At 42.0% G+C, this 27,500-nt stretch overlaps 1 protein-coding gene across 1 annotated transcript in view; it reads right to left on the reverse strand.

Moving 5' to 3' along the window:
* LOC133984721 (bromodomain adjacent to zinc finger domain protein 2B-like) overlaps positions 1 to 27,500 on the reverse strand; it is a 75,105-nt gene that overhangs the window by 21,791 nt on the left and 25,814 nt on the right. The window contains 8 exon segments of the mRNA XM_062424182.1: positions 1,089 to 1,358; positions 1,950 to 2,715; positions 4,167 to 4,763; positions 5,036 to 5,248; positions 5,360 to 5,556; positions 6,106 to 6,267; positions 6,391 to 6,582; positions 10,475 to 10,657. Of these exon segments, the coding sequence (XP_062280166.1) occupies positions 1,089 to 1,358; positions 1,950 to 2,715; positions 4,167 to 4,763; positions 5,036 to 5,248; positions 5,360 to 5,556; positions 6,106 to 6,267; positions 6,391 to 6,582; positions 10,475 to 10,655 (2,578 nt within the window). The 5' untranslated portion in view covers positions 10,656 to 10,657.

Here is a 27,500-nt window from a genome sequence, read left to right on the forward strand (position 1 = left end):
AAACATGTTTTCAGTGATCTTTGAAAACAGAATAAGACTGTCATTTCTCTTTATTTCTCTCTCTCTCTCTCTCTCTCTCTCTCTCTCTCTCTCTCTCTCTCTCTCTCTCTCTCTCTCTCTCTCTCTCTCTCTCTCTCTCTCTCTCTCTCTCTCTCTCTCTCTCTCTCTCTCTCTCTCTCTCTCTCTCTCACTGTACATGTTTTACCTGTTGTGCTACTGTGGTCTTTACGAATCTGACGACAACCAGTTCAGACTTGTGCCGTGTTGAAAGTGTTATGGAAATCTTAATACTAACCTTGATCCAGAAGCCTGAAAGGGGCTTCACACACACACACACACACACACACACACACACACGCATGTTTACATTGGCAATCCAAACCTGCATTCACCAGCACCAGTGATCACCACCATGATTCAGTCATAAAACTAAAATACCATCCCTGATGTATATAAGAGTACATTTAAGTATAGGTACATAGGTATGGTCTGATGAACAATATCCACTTAAAAAACAGAAAAGAAAGTTACCTACAACAGGAGAAAGACTGGAATACCTGCTTGAAACATTCCTGGCAAGCTATACATATGTCCTGTTTTCTCTGATATGAGAATTCTCTCCGCATTGATAATGCTGCGCCAAACCAGTTGTCAGGGCTCTCAGGCATGCCTCTACAGGACCTCAGAGCTCTGGTTAGATCATGACAACCAACTGTCCTCTTCCTGCCTCTTTAAAGGTAACAATTCACAATCTTCTGAGGATGACAGGATATTCTGTTACTCAAGAGCAGATGCTAGACTTTAGTAAACAAAAGCCTGCCATCTGCAGTGTGCTATAGCTTCCATTGTGGTGTTGCATATAGATTTGTGATGAAAGTAAACATCTGCTACCCACAATAATTCAGTAAGAGGTACGTCAGGAACAGCACTGGACACATTTAAACATATAACCTAAATAAAGTTTAGTGCTCGTAACTTTTAAAATCTCATAATTATGTATGTGCTCTCTTTTCTGCAACATTACAACACAGTCTTACATGAGTTTTGACTAAAACTACCTTTCTGCATCAGATTTTTGAACACATTACCTAACGGAGAGGCTAGACTGTAGGAGGAAGAGCCTGGAGAGCTGTGATAGGCCAAGGCACTGGAGCTGGTGACAATGGTAGGAGTCTTGATGACCTGTAGGTTGAGAGGGGAGCAGCTGGTGGCTGTGTGATTAGTTGAGGTGTTCAGTAGTTCTGGGCCTTTGGTTAGCCTGGAGGCTGTCATCTCCTTCTTAGATGATCCAGACAGCAGCAGCTTAAACTCCTTCACTTTCTTTCCAGAGATGTCACTGTCTGAGTTGCTGTCAGACTCTAAAAATGGGAAAGAAGGGACACAAAGTGGCTAAAGAGCTGATAGTTCAAGATTAACGATGTATTAATTCACCAAAACAAATGGAGATTTTTTTAAATGTTTTTCCCGGTTGTATTCTGAGGAATTCAAACACATTTCTTTAATAACTGAGCTGATGGAGCCTTATGTTAATTAGACCTGAAATGTTAAGTCGATTCATTGATTAGTTCATCAACTGATAAACCAGCAACTGTTTAATCATTGATTAATAATTTAAGTAATTTTTCAGGCAAAAATCCCAAACTCTGTGCAGTTATGGTTTCTCATTTATGAGGATGTGCTACTTTTATTTGTCTTCAATGATAATAAACTAAATATTTTTAAACTGTTAACTGTCAAGCATGAGATGTAATTTAATTACCACCTCGAGTTTAGGAAATTATGATTGACATTTTATTAACAAAATAATTAATTAATTAATTAATAGAGAAAATTATCAAAGGATTAAACAATTATTAAAATAATAATTAGTCGCTTTCTTAATGTTAATATTCCATGGTTAACTCTTTATTTAATTGTGAAAGTTGCTTGTGCACAAAAAAGGTACCAACCTGACAGACTATCATCTGAATCCTCTTCATCCTCCTCCTCCTCCTCCTCAAGGTCGTCATCCTCATCATCATCATCATCATCATCTCCCGAGTCATCAGATTCTTTATTAGCAGGGAGACCAGCTGTGGGGTTACAAGTCCCAGGGATGCCCATCCCAGGAATTCCAACTCCAGGGATGCTAACTCCAGGAATCCCAATCCCGGGCTCTCCTCCACGAAACAAATCTACGAGAGACTGTACCAAGTGGTTCTGAGAGAAGCCCTTCCAGGCAGCTAAAGGGTCTGCTGCTTGTCCCTGTCCCTGTCCAAGCCCTGGTGCCTGTCCCTTACCCTTGGCGGTCTTGCTCTTTCGGGATCCATGGCCTGTGGCATGGGGTGAGGTAGTGGAGGGCTGTGACGGAAGTCCAGCCTGGGCGGTTGTTTGGGTCCTACTCGCCCCTGTGCTCAGATTGACAGGCATTGACCCACCATCAGAGTCGCACTGAGGGGACTTGCCTTGAGAGGCAGAGTCTTTGCGAGGTTTGGTGATGAGGGCCAATGGTGCGTCCTGAGTGGTGCTTTGGATGACTCCATTGGGGTGATGGGGTTCGGGAAGCCCCAGCAGGGCACTCGAGAGGAAGAGGTTGGAGTGATTGTTGTGGGGTGGAGGTGGTGGAGCGGGTGGCAATGGAGATGAAGACAGAGACTTCCTCTTGGGAGACCTGTTTGGCCCCTGCTGCTTTTTCTTTAGCTCAGCTGGGAACGTCTGCCCTTGGGACATGAGAGTCTGGGAATGGAGGAGGAGGAGAGAGAGGGAGAGAACGAGGAGAGCCAGGGAGTTAAGGGCAGGGGGGGGAAGGGGGGGAGCAAAATAAGAGGAACAAAGAAAGGTTAGAAAAAAAATTTGAAAAGAAATGGGACAAAGTGGAGTTGCTCTAGCTGTCAGTTCAAATCACTGTTGATTGTTTGAGCAGGTGACAAAACTACAATGCAGAACACTGGTACAGTTAACTGTGTCTAAGCTCCTTTTTTGGGAAACAAAAAGAACATAAATGCAATAACCAAAGGCATTGTACTCAGCCAAGTTCACAAAAAGAACCACTGAGTATCTCTCTAAAATTATAATTATTTGTCTTCACATTTCAAAAGCTCCATCATCATTATCATCATGCAGCTGGGCTATGTTTGCCTTTTTAAACTGATGACAAGTTTGGTTCAATCTGTGTTTAAGCAAAAGCAGGTTAGACTTTAACATTGCACTTTCAACTGGATGTGATATGAAGTGAAACAAATCAATTTCACAGACCATGAAATACAGTAACAGTGCTGAAACCACAAGGGGAATTTAGCCTGTTGTAAACTTCTCTGTGCTGGTAAAACAGAAAGAGGGAAATGATTTTCACAGAATAAGCTGATCTCAATAGGTTTAGCTTATTGATTACTGTGCTATTGTTCATATTTCATCTGGTGAAACTGAATTTTGTAGTAAAAGGGAAGAAAAATGTCAACTTTTATACAATTTTATGCGACAAAAGGCATTAATAATACAGTGGTGTGTGTGTGTGTGTACAGAGCCAAAGTCTGCCTCAGAATGATAATGAAACTAAAAGCATTAACCATTTTATCAACAGGTTAATCGTAGCACCATCTGATCGTGTGTAATTGCTGTAAACCAAAAGTGTGAAAAACACAAGGAAAACCACAATGTTTGGATTGTGGTAGCTTTCAGGTTAAGATGTGAGAGAGCTTTAATTTGGGCAACAACACTGGAAAACACAGTTCATCAGTTCAACCAGTACAGTATAGATCTATAAAAAAACCCCACTTTGTCTATTGTGGATACTACAATAACTTGTGAAAATACTACACTACGTTCTGCAAGGCTGGAGGATAACAATAACAAAGTGTTGTAGACTGGATGATTTGAACATATGTTATTTTCATTTCACAACAACAACGTATGTACAGCCAGTAAAAGCTGCACACAATGACAAAACATGCACTTACTTATACTCCTAGACTCTTTCCTCTCCCAGAGGATAGACTTTCACACATCATTGGGACATTTCCTAAATATCTGGTTGTATTTCTGCATCCAATCCCATTGCCCTACAATTTTACTCTAAAGTACTGCCTCCTCAAGTGAGAATTTGCTCATGGCTGTGCTGCAATTCTAATTCTTTAGTTGGATAAATGTAGTACATTATATTATTCAACTACTGTTTTAGGTTGGCTTACCTGTTTGAGCCTGAACTCATTGATCTGCGCAAGTGAGGCGTCCAACATTTTCCTCCTGTTGGCTTTGGCGCCGCCAGGAGCGTGTTGACGTGGTTTCTGTGAGGACTTCCGGGTGGTTGTTACAGATGAGGTCAAACCAAAAGGTTTAGGGGAGGTAGACAGTGGGAGAGTCGAACGGGGTGGGGAGGGCACAGAGAGAGGCTTGGGGGAGGAGCAGAGGGAGAGGGGCAGGTGCTGGGGAGAGGAGGAAGGCAGCAGTTTGGGTGGTTTGGGAGATGTGGTGAGGGCTATGGGGGAGGAAGACGGTGCAGACTCCCTACGGGGTTGAGTGAGGAGTGCCAGGGGCTTTGAGTTGGCAGCCAGGCCAGTGGACTGAATCACACTAAAATGTTGCTGTGGCGCCTCTGTCCGGGACCTGGAACTCTGCAGAGCCAGCGGTGAGGCTTGGGACAGGGCAGGAGGGGAGACAGAGCAGGGCAGGGGCATGAGGGTTGGGGGGTTAGAGGAGACCTTCTGAGCCTTGTCCTGGGGCTCCGCTATGGGAACCCCAGAAAGTGGTTTGTCTGTCTTTGCAGTTTCAGTGCTTGCTATCAAAACCTGTGGAGCAATTGAAATAGAAAGAACTCTTGAAACAAAGAATAGCCTCACAGTATGATAATTTATTTTAATTCATTCAACATTTGGGCTCTATTTTAGTGAATGAAGGCACTGGGTCCTCAGTGCAGTCAAGTGTGCCATGCCCAGTGAGGACAAGGGCAATCTGGCTTTGTGCTGTGTTTACTGTTTTGTTCCCGCACACTAATGAGACCCTTTGTCTCTATATGTTATTTCACTTTAACAAAAAATGGTTATTTACTACTCTTCTTTACCTTTGATTTCTTCTTTGTCCGCTTCTCAGAGTCTGACAATTCACTCTGCTTGTCCTCCTCTTCGTCGTCCTCATCGTCGTCATCGTCATCTTCATCATCCTCTGCAAGGTCTTCCAGATCACTGCTGAGGGACCCGTCACTTGAGCTGTCTGAAGATGTGCCTGATTCACTGTTACTCACCACAGAAGTGTCTACTGCCTTCTTGCGTGGCTTCTGGGTTAAGAGAAAAAAAATTCAAGAATCATCCTCGCTGTATAATAGATAAGCTGTGTTTCAAATGTCACTTCTTTTCAAATAGTACAGTTACTAAAACCCAGTACTCACCCTCTCTTTAGGTTTCTGGATCTGCTTTTCTGCCATCTCTGCTGGGTTATTCTGAGGGCTGCTACGGTGACTATTGGAGGGCTCTGCACTCTTGATTGGCTTGGTCGATGTCTGGACAGGGACCGAACTTGCGGAAAAGCTTCCCGATTGTGTGGTGGGAGGACAGACTCCACTGCCATTTACTGCTCCATTCACCCCTAGAAACACAAAACAGACTTTCGTTTTAACAACTATCTTGAACTAAGTGCAAAATGCAATGGGGCTACTGAAAACATTGATTTATACATGTATCTCATCAAACATGCTGGCTGCGAAAAGCACAAGCCCAACATGAGTGGTTTACATAATAAAAGATAAATTAAAAGATACAGTGAAATTAAAAGAGTGCAAGAAACAGAGATTACGAGAGGGAATTACGAGAAGGAGGGGGGAGAGAGAGGTTGACAGAATCACTAAGTGAGGACTGAAAGTCATTAAATTTGTCTAGAAAAGGAGAAATCTCATCACAGGCCAAAGTGGATTTAGGTAGTGGAAGAAAAAGAGAACACACAAATAGAGATAGTGGGAGAGGAGAGACAGAGGTTAGGTTCTTTATTTTCAGTGCAGAGTTGCACTATCTCTAACAAAAAGAGACCACAGCACATATGACAGGGCGATACTGAGAATAATTATATGAATTATGTTGTTGTTGTCTGTAAGTAAGAACTGTTGGGATCAGTACATGGGTGTTTTTGACAGTGCTGTACCTTTAGGTGGGGCATGGCTGTTCTTGCTGGGCATCCTGATCTGAACAGGACTGGGGCTGTGGTTGGGCTGGATATGGGGGGTGAAGAATTGAGGGAAGCCAATGAAAGAAGGGAGAAAGGCAGCAGCTCCCCGTCCATGGGCTTCAGCAGCTCGCCACCACTCTGTAGGGGAGGAGACGGTACAAGACAAAACAAGAGAAGTGAGTTGTGGAAACATGTCAGTTTACAAAATTATTGCCCCCCACCCAGGCTCCCCATTCTCAAATCTTGAAGTCCATGTCTTACCAGAGAGGGCTCCTAGCTGGGGGTGGGCAGCCAGAGCAGCTGACATGCCCAGGGAGCCCAGGCCTCCAAACTCAGGCCTGCCTGCTGCGGCAGTGTAGATGGCTCCGAAGGCTGGGTGGTTGACCAGAGGAAAGGCACTTGACAATGTGGAGCCAATGAAGGGCTGCTCTCCTGCTGCTCCAAACAGACGGCCTAAGACAGATCCAAATCAGGGAGGAGGTTCAACTGCGTGTTCAAATGTTCCAAAGTAAATCCATAACAGATACTTGTGTATGACAACACATTGGCCAATGATAAAGAGCAAAAAGAGGAAAAAAGTTCACAGCTTTTGACTGGTTCCATTTCTTAATAAACACACTCTCCTCTATTCCATAAAAGGAGCAATTATGCTGTTTGCAGGTTTTTTGACAGTTCAGCATTTTGCTTTTCCACCACATCTTCAAACAAGAGTTAAAATAGAGCTGCCTCTTTCACAGTTAGCGGAGCACTGATTTGTTAACAGAATTTTTTAGCTGATAGTGACAACAGCATTTTTTTATTCCTTATATTTGAGCTTTTCAAACCATTGAAGGAGACAGAGATCTCTTCACATACAGATACAGACTGAGCAGCCCTATATGATAGGATTAAAAGATGGTGAGATGGTAGGCTTTTAATTCTAATTTAAAAATATTCACTTCTGACTTGATTTCACTATTTGTACATTTTTAACAATTCTTTTTCTTCCATAAAGTGCAATTTAAGGACAGCTGACAGTTGTTTATTGCATCTTTAGCACTGCTTGTTGCCCTACTTTTTGTTTTGTACTGTATATGTTTATTTGTGAAGACTGAGAACATTGCTCTCAAATTACATCAGAACTCTTGATATAAGGACCGACAGGGTGTGTAAAAACTAGATTTGAACAGCTTTTGAAGCTTGTCGCTTCTTATCCACCTGACTCTATAAGAATTAAATACAGAACAACTGACTTCTATTTGTGTAAGAATTAACTTCAGATTTAGCTTTCACTGAGTGCACATTGTACTAAATTTTATAAGGTAGCTCCAGTGTCTACAAGCATCTGACAGCCTGTTGCTTGTGCATGATGATTGTGTCTATACAATAAAAGACTGAAATTAACGAGCATTTTGCCATAATCCAATTTTAGCACTGGACTAGTTGTCTATTGATATTTCTTCCGTTTAGACTGAGCGTCAGGTTATGCTGCGCTGTGACAAAGACTGGATTTTCTAAGTGAGGAAAAAGAAGTGTGTATATAAGGTGTAAAAAGCAAACCTCTTTCTATCCTTTTGGTATTCAATTTCAGCACAGAAGAATACTTCATCAACATCATCATCATCTAGCGTTTTTCCTGAGCACAATCATTTCTGGCAGAGGCGACTGCCACGTATTACCTCCTCCCAGAGTCAGATGCAATTTTGTGTGAGCATATTTCATGCAAATTCAATTTCTTTTCCAGAAAAGGAGAGCAAGCCTGCTTGATGCCGCTGCATAAGCCAGGTAATACACATGCAAAAAAGTGATGACTGAAGAAAAGGAAAGTGTTGTGCACGGCGCTGATGAAAATGTCAAACTACTATACACTTGCAAACACCACAGAAATGTAAAACAGAATGACACTGAAGCGCCAGTGTTTTTTTGAATTAATGCAGTCGGGGATCTAATTATCCAGAGGGAGACTTTACACAGTAGGGGCAGTTATGTATGTTCTACAGCAAAGAGTAAGCAAAGCTGTAAATTAACACAAATCTACAGATGCATCTCAGAGACTATTTTTAAGTGAGAATCAAGCCGAATGTGGCAAGAAACAAAGCGTTACCAGTGTGCCAGCAGTGTGACGTATAGGAGTATAGCCCTTTGTGTTGGCTTCAAGGCCCCTCTCTACTACAAGACAGCAAAATCTGCCTTTTGAATGTCATTAGAATATGCTGAATATGTAGAGCCCGCCTTGCCAGCGTCAGCTAGCGGATACGAAGATAAACGACTGCAGTGCAACCCCCAGAAAGGCCAGCCACAGCATTCACTTGTGCCTGGGGTGCCCACCTCTCCACCAACACCCCCAACCACCACCACCACCACCATCACCTCCCACTGCACACCCCTTCCCTTTCCAGGCAACACAAAGTGACATCTGCAAATGCTTTTCAATATTAATGCAGGCTTCCAGAAGGCGAATAATTAAATCTAAAAATTTGAAGCAAGAAAGAAGCACAGGAAAGACATACCTAGGATTACCTACTCTCTCTCTCTCTCTCTCCCTCTCTCTTTCTCTCTCTCTCACCCTCTTTCTCATTCTGTTTCAATCCTTCCTCCACTCTGACAAACTGCACCGCCTGCTTTTTTCATGTTTGGATGCTGCCGAAGGGGGATTAATTTGTTGTTTGTTGCAGTCAATCAAATTTCCACAGACAGATTTAAGTTAATTGCATCCGTGAGTTGATCCCAGAAGGAGAGAGCGCTACGAGCACCGATCAGCTTTTATTCTCCAAGTGATATCCTCATCAATGACACGCGCGTACGCATGCACAAACACACAAAGTCCGCGCTCATTTTAATGTACTTCAGATTTTTTCAGATTGGTACATTGGTAAAGAACCTTGAACGATGCCTGCAAACACTGTGATGAAACTATATCTCTGCAATACATAATTACCTGCCTACACAATACACTTGACATATTCTTGTTGTTCGGTTTCATTATGTTTTTCCTTTTTTAATGATGCTTAGATGTGGAAAAGCATAAGAGATGAGTGTAGCTCAACTCTTTCAGCATATATCTTTGTATATGTTTGAGTTACAGTCTAACACAGTGGAAAAAGGCGTCTCTTACAAAAGAACTGCCTCGCTTGATTCTCACAAAGCGCAGCAGAAGTTCAGAGCTAACAGTCTGCCTCTCAGCATTTCATTTGACGCTCAGTCCAAAATCGCTTATCTACAAAATCTGAGCACACGTAATGGCACAGAGGGATAAGGGGGATGTATAATGCATAAGGAGGAGACGCTCCTAATGGCTTCTTCTTTGGGGCAATACTGAGGAGATGGACGACAAAACAAGGGGCTTTATTTTACTCTCTCCTTCTTCCTCTTCTTGTAACAGAGAGAGGGAAAAAACACACACAAGAATCATGGCTATTCCCTGCTCAGTGAAATCTTTGTTTGTGTGTGTGTGCATGTGTGTGCGTGTGTGTGTGTGTATATGTGTGTGTGTGTGTGTGTGTGTGTGTGTGAGTGTGTGTGTGTGTGTGTGTGTGTGTGTGTGTGTGTGTGTGTGTGCGTGCGTGTGCGTGTTAGTGTGTGTGCTTATGAGTGTGTCTATAGTAGGCCTATGAAAAAACAGCAAGACATTAAGAGATGAGGAGAAAGAGAGCGTGAGCAAATGATTCACTCACTCTCGCAAGGGATATTTGAAAATCACACAGAGCTAAAAAACACATACACAAACACACAAACACAAATACACACACACACCAAACATATACACTCCTCTTTGCCTAATGGCTTTGACCAATACATAGAAAGGAGGCTGAATGCTGGACAGGACTGACTAGACACTGAGTGGCTGACAAATGTTAAATCATGCAGGCAGAGGCTCTCTCTCTCTCTCTCTCTCTCTCACACACACACACACACACACACACACGCATAGAGACACACACATGCATGCACAGTGTCGTGCTGAGCCTGACTCTGAGGCAGCTGGAGCCAGAGAGCTGAAGGTTGTCAGGAGACATGGCGAAGCATGTGTGTGTTTCTCACACAAAAGAGCCCCCTAATTGTTTGGGATTCATTAATGCAGCAGCTTTTCAATTGCAACCCAAGCTGTCAGGGAAAAAAATCCTTGTAGCTGGGAGAGAGGTGTATTCACACAGGCTGCAAAATAACTGTATAATTAATACGGGAGGAAACTCATTTTTCATGGTAAAGAAATGAGGGGGATTCTGAATGCTATCAAGACATGAAGGTTACCATATTTGCCGTGTTTTTTATAGTTACATGGAGACTGTTTGCAAAGTGTGCTGGTATTTTTCATAGTTTAAGAGAGAGAGAAGATCGACAGGTGGACAGAAAGAGTGATTCTTACCAGAGGTGCTGAGTGTGGATCCCAGTGCTGAGGGGCTCGGGGCCAGGCTGCTCTTAGAGTGGGGCGCAGGGGATGAGGTGGAAGAGGAGGAGGAGGAGGAGGAGGAAGAGGCCGCAGGGGAGGAGGTGCGAGCAGCAGACAGGGTGGGCACAGGGGAGGCCAGCCGCTCTCCAGACTCCATATCTGTCAAACACAATCCAATCAGCAGGGTTACAATAGCAAAGCACACCCACCCACACACACACACACACACACACATGCACACACACACACACATGCATAGTGTCACACATACACAACATATTCTAGCACACAGGCACGCACACATGCTCACACGCACACACATCTCCTGACACTTTTCCTTTCACATCTCACTTCCCCTGAACAATATTTCTATTTAGCCATGCTCACTGGCTCCCAGCCTCTATTGATTCTATATGGGGTGGGAAGGAGGATAACATCTTTAAGGGTTTTGATACTGGACAACAAAGCAAGTTTTACATTTCGATGCAAGAGAAACACCAGAGAGACTGTGGTCTGCAGCAGGGCGGGAACTACTACAGAGAAGTCACTCACAGGTCCGCTTGGTTCTGAGGAAATGAGACCCGACCCAGACCTCAGTCGGACTGGGTCAAAACTCTCCTCAGTCTAATCATGTTCGGTCGAGTCTCCTTATACTGCCGCAGGTCTCAGGTCTGTTTATCAATAAGCTGATGTACGCAACCTGAGTGGATCCGAGTGGACCTGAGAGAACACCGTATCAGCTCTAATCATGAAGTGCGTCACAATCACTGCAGGAGAAAAGTGTGTGTATGGAGTGAAAGGAGAATGTAGCGTATCAACGTGAGGAACAAGTTTAATGAAAAGGAGAACAAGGAGGTAAAACTGACTGAAACATCAGCTGTTTGCTCCTGTTTTAAATAGTCGACAAAGATGAGAAAATGGTTCTGACGTGGGAACTGAAGACTAACATATTCCAGGAAAATCAGTCATTTACAAGATGTATGCTGTTAGTTTGATTCACAGATATTATATGTATTATAAATTTGCATAAAACAAAATGGGAGTAAATAGGTTAGAACATTGTCTTGAGGTTTTTTTGTTGGTACAGGAGGTGGAAAGGGATTTTTGGTTATTATATTGAATGTTATCTATGTTTGAAGCATATAAACAAATTATTTTCATTTTTGTGACTTTACATTCATTCTTTATACCATTGCTGTTCTTTCTCTCCGCAGCTGCTTCTTAATTGACAGGTCTCTCTTTTTGAAGATATAATTCATGCACATCAGTTTCACGCATGTTTTCCACAGGTCTGTTTTGGGTCAGGTCCTACATTTTGGACCCGTGAAGACCTCTAGCTCTGAATGACAAAAGTTAGCAAAAACTCAAAACCAAAAACACATTATTTGCCTTTTTTCCTCTCCTTCTCCGTCTGTAAGACACATACATCAGCACACATGCAAACAAACTAAAACACACACACACACACACACGCGCACACCTGTGTTTGACAACCAGGATCCATTTACACCTCCTTGATTAAAAAGAATGTCATTTAAATTTAAGAGCTCTTTGAGGCCTTTAAAGACAACATTGCTCCCGGAGTCCTTTCAGTTGGAACTCAAACTAAATGGAGAGGCTTTTAAATGCTGGGTGCATTAACCAACACGGTAGCTTTCCATTATGAATCGCACAGTGTCGCCATGACAGCCATTATCAACCATCCAACAACATAAACCCTCACAAGAAACATTTGGCCCTTCTGCAGCCAAATATTTTACTTAGATTATTCAACTTTAATCCCCCTTTTGCTTACAACCAAGAACACAATGTGGTCGAGTCCACACAGCCGCCAACTTGTGCAGCCAAATAAACACTAAACAGTATGAAAACACATGAATTTACACACACACACACATGCTCACACATTTAAACCCCCACTGCACTCACACATACACACACAGACAGAATCACATCCCCTGTCTATCACATCAACCTGACTCTTTTTCTCTCTTCTCCTTTTCCATATCCCTCTGCCTGACACTAATCCAGGACTGAAAATCCCCTTCAAAAGCACAGTTTGCAGATTGTGTTTTACAGGCAGGCTTTGTTATTGTGTCATTACACATAAACAGTCTCTGCCTCCATCTCTCTTTCCTTCCCTCTCTCCTGCTACCCCTCCACCACCCTCCCTCCCTCTCTCCTCTGCAGTGGGAGCAGAGCCACTGATTAAATCTCTGAGACAAAAGCTGCTATCCTCTGAATATCAAGTATCAGCCTTTCGCCAGGAGCAACACTGACAAGAGAGAGGGAGAGTGGGAGAGAGAGAAAGAGAGGGAGAGGGGGAGCGAGAGGCACGGATGACAAGAAAACCTGCTGCAGTCCACAGGGAGGAGGCTGGTGTGCCATCGGACTTGGGCAGCCATGACTGCCATTGCTGCAGTGAAAAAGATGGCAGTGGTGTAATTATGAGCAAGGTCAAAGGTCCTACGTATTGCCTCTCATGCGAGGCAATAAGATGTGAGATAAGGAGACAAATTATCAATCAGAATAGCAAATAATTAATATTTAATGTTGGTTACAAGAATGAGTGTGTTTCTGTTTGAGTGATTTAGTGTTTTGTGGTAATGTCAATCAAAAACTGTTACTTCTCTGTCACATTTTGTTGCATGAGTGGCTGTCACACTCTGTGCTCCTTCACTCCGGCTGTCACCCTTTAAATGTCAGGTTAGGGTGAAAAAAAAAAGAAAAAACTTGAAAAAATGGATTCTTTCACAAGATAAAAAAAAAAGAGTGATGCCCGTGGTTGCTCCTGACAAAAAATGTAAGTATCATGAGAAGTGTGATGAAAATGGAGAGGAGCTGTGGCCCTTCATAATTATCATAATGCACATGAAAACAAAAGGCTCATGTCTCAGAGGACGAGTGAGCTTATGTGGTGTCAGCTGGTAAGTGAAGCGGATCATTCCCTACCTTTTTTCAGAGGGAAAGAAAAACAGAGAAAGAAGAGAAAAAGAGATACAAAGATTGAGGTGGGGGAGAGGAGAGGAGAAAAAAGGATAAGAAAGACAATACGCTCTGATTTTGTTGTGAGAAAAAACAGACAGACGAAAGGAGAAGAGTGGAGAAGATGAAGGACAGGCTGTAAACCATTCCTGTCGTTTCTCAATATCTGCACTTAATGCCTCGCCTTGTCAAATCGTGATGATGTGAACAGAATTGATTTCCCCCCCTAACAAACAACAAAAAAGCAATCCCTCCTTTGCAGAGGTGTAAAGCAGAGCTACCCTCCCCCTCATCTCCTCTCATCTCTCACAATCTCTCAAAGGGCCTCTTTCTGGGGATGAGAGATGGAGAGAGAAAGGACAGCAGGGAGAAAAAAATAAAAAAGCCACTGCAAGGCAAGTCCATCTTCCTCCGACAACTACAAACTGATCACTTAGTGCAATTAAATCTAATAACAATAATAAGATTGAGCTCGGCAATGTAGCTCCAAATGCACAGCCACAACAATGATTGCAACAATAATGGAGCGCCAAGGTATTTAAGGATCCAATCCTGACTTAATTATGAGAAATTAAAATGGATTTAGCATCAGAATTAGCTTGATTTTATAGGTAATTAACGGCACACCACAGTGGCGGTTATAAGGCAAGCGTTATAATCTCCGTGAACGGCTAAATCAATTTGACTTGAACAACACCGACCAATCAACAGCAGAGCAGCGCAACCAGAAACAGCAGGTCTCGCAGATGCAAGGAGAGGGAGAATTTATGCTAATGGCTGAACTATGATTTATAAGATGTGTTCCAGCGCTGGATTCACAGTCACGTCCACAAATACAACACAGCACCCAGCTGTCAACGCATGCAGCTAATAGTGGCTGGATGTAACGGCCCTTCAGGAGATAGTGTAGCTATAAACAGCTCTGCGGTTTTACGATTGCATGTGGCCTTCATATAGGAGCCTTCACATGTCAGTATCATCTGAAAGGAGGGCAGAACTGTATAAAGGAGTGCGTGCATTTGGCAGTGGTGTAATGGTCTGTATGTACTTCTTGGTATATGGCCTCACAACATGCATTTGTTTTGTGGTGTTGCATGTATGTTACGCTGCTCGGTTACGCGTGCAGAGGTTTTACAAAGGACTGCCAATACATGTGCCTATAGAAGTGTGTGTGTGTGTGTGTGTGTGTGTGTGTGTGTGTGTGTGTGTGTGTCACAGCCTCAAACTATTCAACCCCCTGTGTTTCTTAGTGCCCCTTTTCCTCCTTGCCCCCTTCAACACACACACACACACACACACACACACACACACACACACACACACGGTAACAGATGGCTGATACTAACTGAGATAATCCGCCAACAGAGTCATCAGCATGGATCAGTGGTAATCAGAGTGTGGACACAATGTCTCTTCTCCAGCCGTAATGGAAGGAGCGCCTGGCGCAAGAGAAGGGAGATGCATTATTCCCCGCGATGCCCTGACCCCATTCAAAGACACACGGAGGCTCCCAGCTCTCCCTCTTTTTTTTTCTTCTTCTCCTCACCACAGCCGACAATAACTGTATCGTCGCTGCTTCCGCAACGTTAAACTCCCTCCTCTGGATCTTTTTTTTAAACATTTTTTTTATTATCACATGTTATTGTGATGAGCAACTGTGTCAAACACACGGACCTCTTTTTAGCTCAGTCCTGCTGCTGCGAGAAACTTACCAGACAAATGTCAACATAGCAAGAGTGTCATGATGAATGTCACTGGTGAGAAAAAAACAAATAAATAAATAAAGGAGGATCACTATGAGTAATCCACCATTAGCACTTCTTGTTTATTCAGCGTATGGGAGTCATTGCTTTTTTTAAAGTTTATTTCATTCAGAGTTACTCGGCACAAACATATTGATATGTTTACCATTTCCAGTAAATAAGGAGGTTCTTTCTGAGAATAGCTAATACTGGTCTAGTACCTAAAGGCTCCTCTGCTTACCAGGTGTCAGTTATTAGTCAGTCACTACTAAAAGGCTCTGCTATTTACACACACACACACACACACACACACACACACACACACACACACACACACACACACACACACAAAAGGTACTTTCTGTTGCAGTTGTGGTGGAAATCAAGATCACTGACAGCTGACACAATCAGCATGAACATTTTTTATTTCTGGCCCTGTGTTTCATTTCTGGCTGTTGATCAGAGTCTGAACTTTCCATCGCTCTTTGTGTTTGTATGTGGGTGTGTTTTTGTAGGCACGACATGTGCATTATATGGATGTGGATGTTTGTACTTTACATGCTTGCTGGCGATGAACACTAATAGAGAAAGATCATCTTGCTTATGGCGGAGTGCATACACGAGCTTGCTTGACCCCTTTTCTCCTCCCTTCATCCCTCCCTCCCCTCCCTGCACACACCTCTGAGGCCAGGAAATGACATAACACAGCGTCTGGGCAAAAAATAAGTGACAACCTTTGTCCAGAGTCAAACATCTACTGAAAGAACATTTAAAGAGACAGCAGATGTACTGTATGATATCACACTTCCCCTCTAAACAGCCACAACAGAAACTGTGTGATTTATTCTGAGGCTACAGCTAATTATTATTTTCATTATTGATTAATCTGCCAGAAAATGTTTCCTATGCTCTGTGATGATATGATCAAACCGTTTGTTTTTTCTTCACTAACAGTCCAAAATCCAAAGATATGCAGCATATTATCACATAGGACATTATCAGTTGTGATAATATTCAGTTTATTATCACATTAGACAAAGACAAGCAGCAAATCCTCTCACCTGAGAAGCTGGACCTCGGGTATGTTTGGAAATTTTAATTGGAAAAGTGACTTGAAACGGCTAATCAATTATCAGATAATTGTTTCAGCTCTGTTTTACTCAGGGTGTTATATCACTGTAGCACTTGATGACTGTTTAGGAGAGATCTTAGTTAAGTAAATTTAAAATTTATGAAGTAAGAAAACTCCGTACTCATCACTAATCATGATATTGAAAAGGATATTTGCAGAAGCACTTTGTGAACTGGCAGTGGACGGAGCCAAGGCCTGAAAGGAGTACAAAGAGACAGCATGCCCCAGTGTGGCCTGTCTAGGTGACAACAACTAGAATGACTCAGACCCCTCCCTCGGCTCTGCTCCTGCCCAGTGACAGATGGCAGAGCAGGGCATGTAGGGGATGGGCACCATCTCTCACCCCGCCTCAGCTAGCCTTGGCAGTGGTGCTGGCCACAGGTCTTATTACAGCCACACCACTGCCTGCCTGCCTGCCTGCCTGCCTGCCTGCCTGCCTGCCTGCCTGCCTGCCTGCCGCCATGTAACACTGGAGCTTACCACACTAGAGCTGCTTACTGCCTGCCAAGGCTAAAAGGTAATGATATGGTCCTGTGTGCCGCAAATGGTAGACCATGGCGTTAGCCTTGAAGAGTTTCCAGCTTCAGTATTCACTGGGCTCTGTTGTTAAAACACACACACACACACACACACACACACACACACACACATATCCATGTCGCTGTAAGAGGCTTTAGATAAACTATAAAACCAAACGGCATGCCACACGCATTCTGTATATTTTTGAAATGACAAGAAATCGGCTCCTGCCAAATGGCTTTATTTGCCTTTTCAAGCATACTGTAGATGCCAAAGGCTGGAATCAACACCCCTACTCACCATCCGTCTCTGCTGGGTTCCTAGTGACAATAATGTGATTTTGGGACATGGTGATGACTCGGTGGAGAGGAATAGGATAGGCTTGTCACTTGTGTTTGATGTCAAACCTATGTGTGACAGAATAGTGTTACTCAGCTCAACCAGACATAGCACTACTCCCATTTCCTGGCCATAAATAGAAGAGAATGAGCCGGTAGTGAGCGTGTGTCTGTCTATGTGTATCTGCACACACAAGCACACCCATACACGCCATTCTAAGTATCATAAAGTAAGCTCAATAAGAAAAATCCCATCTCTTACGCTCATTCGCATCTGCATCCAGCCAAAGCTAATTATTCTCCCCATGGTAACCTCGCTGGGTCTTCACATCAAAAAACCAGAAGTGTGCATCAGGCAATCATCCCTGATGAATCTGCCCTTCTCCCTCTGCTAGCCACTCACACTCATCTGCCAGTCTCACTTCTCATTACGGTTTTTCTGCAGACTGAACGAGATCTGCTCGCCACTGGCTGCATGTGTCTACAAGGGTCCATAATGACTTTGGAGCAGTTTGGAAGCACAAAATAACAGCAATCCGATGCTTTAGAGAATAATATGTAGACTCAGGCGCACACACACACACACACACACACACACACACACACACACACACACACACACACACACCAGATACATTGGAAGCAAAGTGAATGGTAAGCCAAAGCCTGTTAATGTTAATTACAATTTAGATAAGAGACTGTTACAGTATTTCACATTTGCTCTAGTCTAATATTGAGTGAATGTAGCTCTGGTGCAAAAAGCCAAACTGATGATTTGCAAAAAATGTAGCCCAAGGCCTTAAACGTTGTGCTTAGATACTCAGCACACAACTTGCTTCACAAAACACATCACACATACTAAATACAGCAGAACAGTAGAAACTTGCAGCATTCAACAGTACATTTGCTGTTTGTGCACATTTGCAGAAATAAATTAATATAAAATGCATGTTTAATCATATCTCATTACTTCCAGGGACACTGCTCAGGTCAGTGTAATTGCTGTAATAATAACACATGTCCGCTTTGGTGTTGTAAATCTGGAGTAAAAGCAGTGGCATTTATACACCCACCCCTGAAGTTTTAAGCTCCGATCACTTCATGTGTTTCAGCTCACTATTTCAGTTTCACGTCAACTACTTCTATTGTGGACATATGCAGGCTTCCTCTGTACACCTGTACATACTTCTTATATGATAAAAAACTTGATAACTGAATGCTTTGATTCTCATTCTTTGGTATCATAACATGACTTTGTAAACTTGGTAACTTTTACATGGTATTTGTTTTTAGAGTGTAACTTCTGAGCACATATCAGTTGTCAATGTATTTAAAATTTCTGGATTATCAGTGTTGAGCATAATTTAGTTTTAATCTGCAGTTGCTAAGAATATCCTTCATTCTTTGAATGGCACATATTTAAATAAATGCAGGAAATACTAAAATACATAAAACTGAATAACAGGAAATAGCATCAGTTATCAGGAATATCAAGGGATGAAGAGGAAAGAGCGTGAGCAAGAGAGAAAGGGGAGGGGGGGTGAATGAGCACACTACTCCAGATATGCATAATGCAAATGACATGCATGTCAAATAGCAAAACAAACTGACAGTGACAGAACAATGGAATAGCCGGAGAGCGGCAAGCCTTGCTTGAGCAATTGCTGGAGCCCCCTCTGTCCATTTCCATGGGAAGAGACTATTCAGATTCACTTCTGTTCAACTGAAACTTTACTTGGTCGGAGATAACGAATATATCACTGTGCAAATGTGACAGAATTCAGATAAGTGGTGTGATGGCAGAAATAGCTTATTCATGACTACCAGTTACAAAAGCCTAGTTTGATTCTGTTCCTGGAGCACATAATGTGTTGTTCAACAGCACAGAAAAGGTAGTACAAGCACAGTTACAGACCCTAATTTTCTGCTACTCCCCTCCGCACGCCACACAAAGCTTCAGCGGAAAAACTCTTCACGGGACAAACTGTCTCGAAGGTTGATTATAGTTATATGTGTGAATTTTTCTGCAGTGTGACATTATTTGTAAGATTTAATTCAGTCCACATGTATAACCCCTTCACAGAAATAACTGAAATTAAACACTTTCTTTCAAAAATGACAAAACAACAGCTCATATAACAATAAAAACTATTGAGGACAGCTTTTATTCAATTATTCAAGTGGTCAAATGAAAAAAAAGTATCTGCACTTAGAAGTGATTTAGTAACTGTTTTATGAGGTGTTAAATTGAGTATCTTTTGAGTTTAGGACTATTGGTCAGACAAAAAGATTTTGAAGATGTCACTTTTTTTCTTTAGGAAAATGTGATGCCCATTTTTCACCATTTTCTGGAATTTTATAGACCAAACAATTAATTGAATAATCAAAAAAAAAAGGCCGATTAATAAATCATGGAGGTCAGTTGTGGCCCTTATATCAACCATAGCATTTCAAAACATTTTAAATCTTTAATCTCCAGTAAATCATTGTAAAATACCTCCCTAACAACTCATCTTTTTAGTTCTTTTTTTTTTCATCTGACGTTCACTGAGCTTACAGCAAACCCTGAAACATAACACTGTATGTATTTTAGATGGATCCATTCTTGTGATGATGATGATAATAATATCAGCCAGGGTTTTTTGTTTTTTTTCTTCCCAGAGTTCCCTGATTCCTGCGACTTGCTATACAGTTAACAGCTCATTTAGCTGTTAACGTTACTAAACGAAAAAGGCTGCTCACATCTCTGGCTTGATGCTGTGTTTACTATCTCTTCTGCAACCCCCCACCATTATACCTCCCTCCCACCTAGCCTCTCCTTTCTCACTCCGTCTTTTTACCCTTTCCCTTCTTTGATGCTTTTGTTAAAATCAACATTAATAACACCTGCACATAATGACTTCATTAAAAGGACCCTGGCTTTCTGTGCAACACACACAGACAAATGCTTAATGGCAAAAGGAAGGTAAAAATGCGGTATACAGAAAACGTGTCAGGTGTTTCCAGTGGCACACAATCCAGAGTTGCAGGTGTGCGTGAATACTGAAATCAGATGAAGGCTTTAAACGCTGCTGAGTAGTTTTGGAATAACAACAACAATCTGGCAATGTGAACTCAGATGAGAGAAAATCTCAACGCATTAAACTCAATATGTCAATCACTTGTGTTCCTCTGTTAAAATGGATGCTTTACTTTAATGTTAAACATGTGAAAATGACTGGCTGGAAGAGAATAGTGTTGTATTGACAGAGAGGGAGGCAAAGCAGCGGGCAGTCAGCCACTCTGTTCTGCTTCACTGCAACATGGGAGGGAGGCCAGCGTGGACACACACACACACACACATGCACACGCGCACACACACACAGATGTAAATACACACATACAGGCATTCACAGACAAGCACACACTTGCGCAAACACATACACACACACACACACACACACACACACACAGATATTACCCCTGTCTCTGCGTCTCCCTCTCTCTCTCTGTCTTCCCCTCTCTCTCTCTCTCTCTCTCTCTCTCTCTCTAACACACACACACACACACACACACACAGTGCAGCAGGTGAGGTGCCAGCACATCACAGCGCTGCCATTTTTCAGTGTCTTGCTCAGGGAGAAGCGCTCTGACATTTTATGAAGCACTCTGCAGAAATCAGCAGCTTGTAATGGCGGCTGGACTGTCACTCCTTACCACTCTTCCCACTCCCTCTATCTCCCTTTCTCACCCTGCTTTTAAGATATTATCTCCCTTGATTAGCATAATCTAATCAATTTTACAAAATTGGCTTTTAATTTAATTGGCTTTAAGAACAATCTCTTCTCAGTCTCTGTTTAAGCTTTGAATGTTTTAGTATTAAAAAAAAAAAAGGCAAACTGAGGCAAGAAGTAAAACATGAGTGAAAGGTTAGAAAATGCTTCCCATCACACTCAAGTGAGAGGAATGACTAAGATTGATGGCTGAAGGGTATAAATGGTAGAAAAAAATCAGAGAAAAAATGCACATGATTGGGGCTCATCTTACAATTTTTTCCTGGAGGAATATTTTCCAGTCTTTATGACATTATGAATCAGCAATCTGGTAATTGCCCCTACTATTTTATTTGAGATGAGCTAAAACTGGATTTGGATATGTAAATCCGAAAGCTGTCCCTCCCATCTTTTATTTGACCCTTGGAATCATGGTTTATGGTGATATTACTATACGTGCTTACTGCAAAGGCCTAATAATTAGAAACACAGCTTAGAAACACAGCTGTTAAATATGTTCTCTGCATAAAAGCAGGGATCTATAACCATGATTAACTCTCTGGCATGTTGTTGTGCCTGACAAGCTCTCTGTTGAGCAATGATTAACAGCTAGTGACTCTACAAACCGCTGCTAGCGCATTAACACAATGTTTACATTAGCCAGCCCCTTATTGAAGCCATTACTGCTGAAGCTAAGCTAACTGTCTTCCTCAGAAGCTGGGCAGCCGACAGCGTGTGACCTGACAATTTACAACGATGACAAAGATTGGCAACCATGCTCTAAACTTTTTCCCCAGTTTCACTCCAGTACATTTTAGAGTAACTCAGAATAATATGCCCACAGGAAATGTGATTCAACTTGAAATATGTGGGAAGTGTCGAGGCCAAATCTCTCAGTGTAGGCTACGCTATAAACCTTAAACTAAGCCGATTTCATTAATGTGACATTAGCATTTGTAATGAGAAAAGGGGAAAAAACCCTTGGGACATCTTTGTACTGTTACAAAAAAACCCACACACATGCACATGCACATGCCCACGCACACACACACACACACAGACACATTCATACTTACAAGCACACATGTACACACACATACAGCAGATAAGCCATAATATTGGGCATTTATTTACATTCATATTTCACGAAAATCACAAAATGTAGCCAGAGCACAGAAGTGAGAAAATGTTGTATTTGTATGGGTTTTATAATGAAATATCAGAGCTTAGTCTCTGTAAACTAACTGTGACAGATCGTAAATCTGTTCAACTTTTACAGATGATCAGAGCAGATAATTCTAGACAAATAAAGCCTGGCATTCACTCCCACACTGCCGCCCTAGACAGAAAACAAGGGAGGAAGACTGGGTCAAGAGCACATCTTCAGCAATCTCATCATTTAAAAAAAACAAAAACTTGCCAGTGCACGTCTGCTGCGGTACTCCCTGACTCTGAGCTCATGTGATGTGTGACGATACTGTCCACTCCTTGTTTCTCCTTTTACAAAACAACTGCTTCCATTACTGTGAGCTAGTTTGATCTGTGTGTCCCTTTTCAGACTTAAGAGCAGTCCTGGCAAGCGTCTACATGTTGATTTGTTGAGTAAGTGGCTGTACCTTTTTTTATGAAGTCAATATTGAGCTGCACACATTTAAATTTACTGAGATAGCTTCAGGGCTTGAACAATGGCCCTTTGTGATTAGTTTAACTGTTGTTTGCTTTGAGTTGAGGCCTACTAGTGTGAAGATAAACCTCGCACCCATTTATTAAAGGGAACCTATTTTCAGCTCCGTATTTTATTCTAGGACTCCACTAGAATAGCTGTGCATAATTCACACCTCAAAAAACTCCTTATTTATCTTATACTGGCCCTTTAGCAGCCCCAGTTCAGCCTCTGTCTCTTAACAGGGAGTCTTAGCTCCTGTCTCCTTAAGGCCCCCCTCCTAATGAGCCCACTCTGTTCTGACTGGCCAGGTGCAAACCCACCACTTCCTGCTTATCTTCTACAAATTAAACATTAAATGACTACATGACAAAAGCTTCTTATTGTTTAGAGTTTACAAGAAATGAAACATTTTCTTCACTGAATTAGCAGAACTTTGTTAGCTGTGCTATACAAAACAACATATGGAGATATTTGGTTGTATAATAATAGTACAAGCAGAAACAGCCACAGTGATGATGATGTTTGATGAAGAGCTGCAGACAACCAGCACACCTCCAACAGGTAAACTATAAACTACTAAATAATGAAAAGACAAAGCATAATAGGTCCCCTTTAAAGAATGTGCTACTTTTATATTTATTTGGATTAGTAACTTTAATGTGTGATACATTCTGAGGTATTCTAATACAATTGTACACACGTAATTTCACGATTAAATATAACCATATATGTTTTATTCAATACTATTGATGTCCCCAATTATTATTATTATTATAAGACCTCCCCTAACAGGCAACTAACAACACTTAACACTTTCTGCCACCCACAAGATTTCACATCTAAACTTCTCCTTTTCTTGCCAAGCGCTGAGATGCTTATTGGCTTCAGTGACTTGAAGCCTTGTAGTAATTTTTGCTACTACCAAAATGTAAGTGGCACAAAAACACTGGATAAAAGCAGCTTTGTCTGGATTTGCAAGACTACAAAAGTAAAAACATAAAACTTTTTGGAGTGGGAGATATGCAACAAAGGCCCCCAAGCAGGATGGGACCAGGTCCAAGACAGCTGTGGATATTTGGTATACCACAAGGGCACCAGGTCCCCCTAAAAGCCTGTAACCCCCCCCCCTAAAAAAACAGTTAGTGAAATATTGGTGTTTTCTGTGTTTGACAGCGGAGGAAAATTGTTGAAACTGTTAAAATGTGCCAAAATGCTAACAGCTGGCAAACATACTTCACAAGAGCAAAACAACGTTTACTCATTTACAAATATTTAGATAATAAACAAAGTATAATGCCAATTCAGTGTGCACCAATAACGATAAACAGGCTACCACTACTCAGTTTAACTTTGAGCCCCGTTGATTAATCTGCTTGCTAAAACATTTATTGAAAGTTTTTTTTAGCCATGCAGGAATATAAAGTATGGTCATGTGTTGAGTTAGTTTTCTTTGTCAAATCATCACATTATTTCCTGTTATTACTTCTTTTTTTAAAACTTCTGTTATGTTGTGATTGTTCTGTAAAATTTGAAGATTTGATGACTGCTTCAAACCAGAAAGAAATATAACTGTGTGACACAAATAAAGAACCACTGTGTGTCTGTAAAGAGCGACTGACAAGGCTTAAAATGAGACTTAATCAGGGATATCCACAATTCAATGAGCTGAGATTAAGACCAGAACTGTGTAACATGGAGGTCACCACAAGTTTGCCTCAGGGCACACATAATGTTAGTTTCACATGGATTTCCTTTCTTTCTTTCTTTCTTTCTTTCTTTCTTTCTTTCTTTCTTTCTTTCTTTCTTTCTTTCTTTCTTTCTTTCTTTCTTTCTTTCTTTCTTCTTTTCTCTGTCTTGCTTTGCTACTTTTAGTCTTTCTTTGTCAATGGGACATCTGATACAAAGCACTTCCAAAAAAAAACCCAAAAGTCCCAAAAGATTCAATGATGTTCACAAAGTGAAAATGTGGTCTTGTTTCTGTGCAACTATCTACCTTTTCATCATTATCAAATGACCATATTGAGGCACAGTATATCTCTCTTTTTTCTCAGTGAGGATTTAACTTAAATTTTACAAGATGAGGAAAGGGTTTTTTTTATTCTCTGAGGTTTACAATGATTTTCTGCGTATGACTTTTCATTGAGTCATAAAATATGAAACTTTTACCCTTACATATGGGATAATGATAAATGAGTGCTATAATGGGAAACAGTTTAACTCTACCATAGTAATCTCACCTTTCTGGTGCTCTATACAGGACATTTTTTCTCCCCCCTGGGGGCAAATGTAGAAGACCCTTTTATAACTCCAGCTGTGCCTTTAAAAGAGTTTGTCACATCAGTGATGGGGTGCTTTGAAACGCTGTGGTGAATATCCACAGAATAGAGCTCTTTTTTTCCCTGTGACATGGCCCCATTTCCTGTGTCACCACACTTCTCCTGTGTGATTTCATATATAAAGTCAAAATATTTGAGCCTCGGTTGTTGACTGTGTCAAACCCAGCCTTGACATTATTGCACTGCACTCCCACAGGTGGAAAACCACATGATCATAAATACACACGCAAACACACACACACACACACACTCATACCTGTGTTAGACTGAGTGCCACCGTTGTGTCACACTATCTTTTCATGTGAAACCGTATCTACTTGGCCATCCTCACCACACTTCCTTATGGTTGAACCAATCAAAGTCTGCCATCAGCCCCCTTTTGTTACCTGATATTATTTAAGGTGGAGTCAAGGGGGTTGAAGAATAATGGCACTGGCTCCACATGGATGTATGCTTGTGTTGGGTGTGTGTGTGTTGGTGCCTGTGTCACGGCGAGTGGATTCCTTGTGTGGTGAGGCTGAAACCGAAGCTGCCTGGGCCTGTTGTTGATAGCCGTGTCTCACCCACTCACTGCCCCAGAGGGAGTCAAGACCAAGACCACTGCTCAGGGTCTGTCTGTTCACACACATGAAACACGGGCTTGGATTACACAGGGCTCAAATATGACTCATCCCAAGGAGGGGGTGGAGGAAGGCCCTCTCTCTGTTGTTTTGCACAAATGCATGCACGCACACACACACACACACACACACACACACACACACACACACACACACACACACACACACACACACACACACACACACACACACACACACAACCAGCAATGATAGCAACATCACAGGCTCACAGTGAGGACCTTGTGGTTCCACACACCTGCCAAAGACAGATGTTAAGAATAAATCAGAGAGAAGCTCAGAGTGAAGATAAGCTCCACACTGCCGCAACTCCACTAACTCAGTACACAGTACACTAACTGGAGAGCAAACAGCTGTACATGACAACACACCAGTGATGAAAGTAACAATAGCATGCATGCACCTGACATGCATACAGAGAGGCTACATCATGATGGGAGAGGCAGTGTTTTCCAGTTTCAGTCTCACAGGCTCCACTTGTATTTTTTGTGTTTTTAACTCTGCTCTGTTGCTGTGTAACCAGCTCCAATCCTCTGGAGCTGAGGGTTTTTAAGTGCAATTGTCCTGGAAGAAGCTGAAATCCTCCAACGACAGACAAACAAGTCACAACAAGGCTGAAAGCAGTGTGGGCGGTTTGGAGAGGAAGCTCTTTTTTTCCGCTGCTGACTAGGTGAATTTCATGATTTCTTCACTTAAATATAGCACCGCTGGGTTATGAAGAATCAACCCTCTCACAAAGCCCTTTAAGAAGATATGTTGTACAATAATATACACCAAAAAAAAAAAAAACTATTTTAAGGAACTGTGACCTCCAAGAGCATAATTCAAACAACAACACAACAGCATCCTACATCCTGTCAGTCAGTGTGGCATACTTCCTGGTTCCAGAAACCATGTGTCAAAAAAGGAAAACTTAGATGCATCCACACATGAATGTAGCTTTTGTTTATGCTGGCAGCCATGTCTACGGGCATCTTTTGTCACTCCAGGTTTTTTTTTAGCCTTTGTCGTCTAACAGGCTTGGAAAGGCAAAGTGGCCTGTGTAAGTGGTGTGTGTGTGTGTGTGTGTGTGTGTGTGTGTGTGTGTGTGTGTGTGTGTGTGTGTGTGTGTGTGTGTGTGTGTGTGTGTGTGTGTGTGTGTGTGTGTGTGTGTGTGTCATAAACAGACACCCTTCACGCTTTGTGGCTCAGAAACAGGATAAAACAGTAAGTTAACCAGCAGCGCACTGACATTATCTCTTCTTGCTGTCCTGGAATGCTAGCCTGCTGTGAAACTCTGAATCTGTGACGTCCTGTCACACCATATAATGTGTGTGTATGAGGATATGTGTGTGTATGTGTGTGTACATGCATGAGTGCGCCAACTCAGGAAAGGAGTGAGTGTGGGTGTTTTTCTTTGTCTTTCTTCATTAAAGGCACAAAACCATGTGTGAATGTCCTGGTCTTCTTGATAAAACTTGAAATACTTGAGACCATGTAGTTCACAACCAAATCGAAAGAATCAATCGAAAGAAATCAACCAACAAACTGCTTTGAAATTAAAAATATGGGGTGGAAATGTGACTAATGTGTTTACAAAGAATGTTGTTTTTTAAAAAATGTTTTATCTATGACCCATGTTTGCTTCCATCTGCGTTTAAAATCACCGGGCACAATAAAGCCCAACTCTGACCCTTGTGACGCCGATGAATCTAACATCTATGACTCAAGAGGTCAGGCAGCCCATCCAGGCTGAGCATTAGGGGTTAAGGGCATGAAACCAAGTGTGAAATGTGAGAAGACAAGCCAACATGGTTTCTCAGGCAACAAATAGAAAGGCGACAAACATATCTCTGTGACTGCGAGGAACGTGAGGTATGTTAGGAAGAAAGACTGTCACGTCACTCATGATTCA

Source organism: Scomber scombrus, chromosome 1, assembly GCF_963691925.1.
Source record: "Scomber scombrus chromosome 1, fScoSco1.1, whole genome shotgun sequence".
Taxonomy (NCBI): domain Eukaryota; kingdom Metazoa; phylum Chordata; class Actinopteri; order Scombriformes; family Scombridae; genus Scomber; species Scomber scombrus.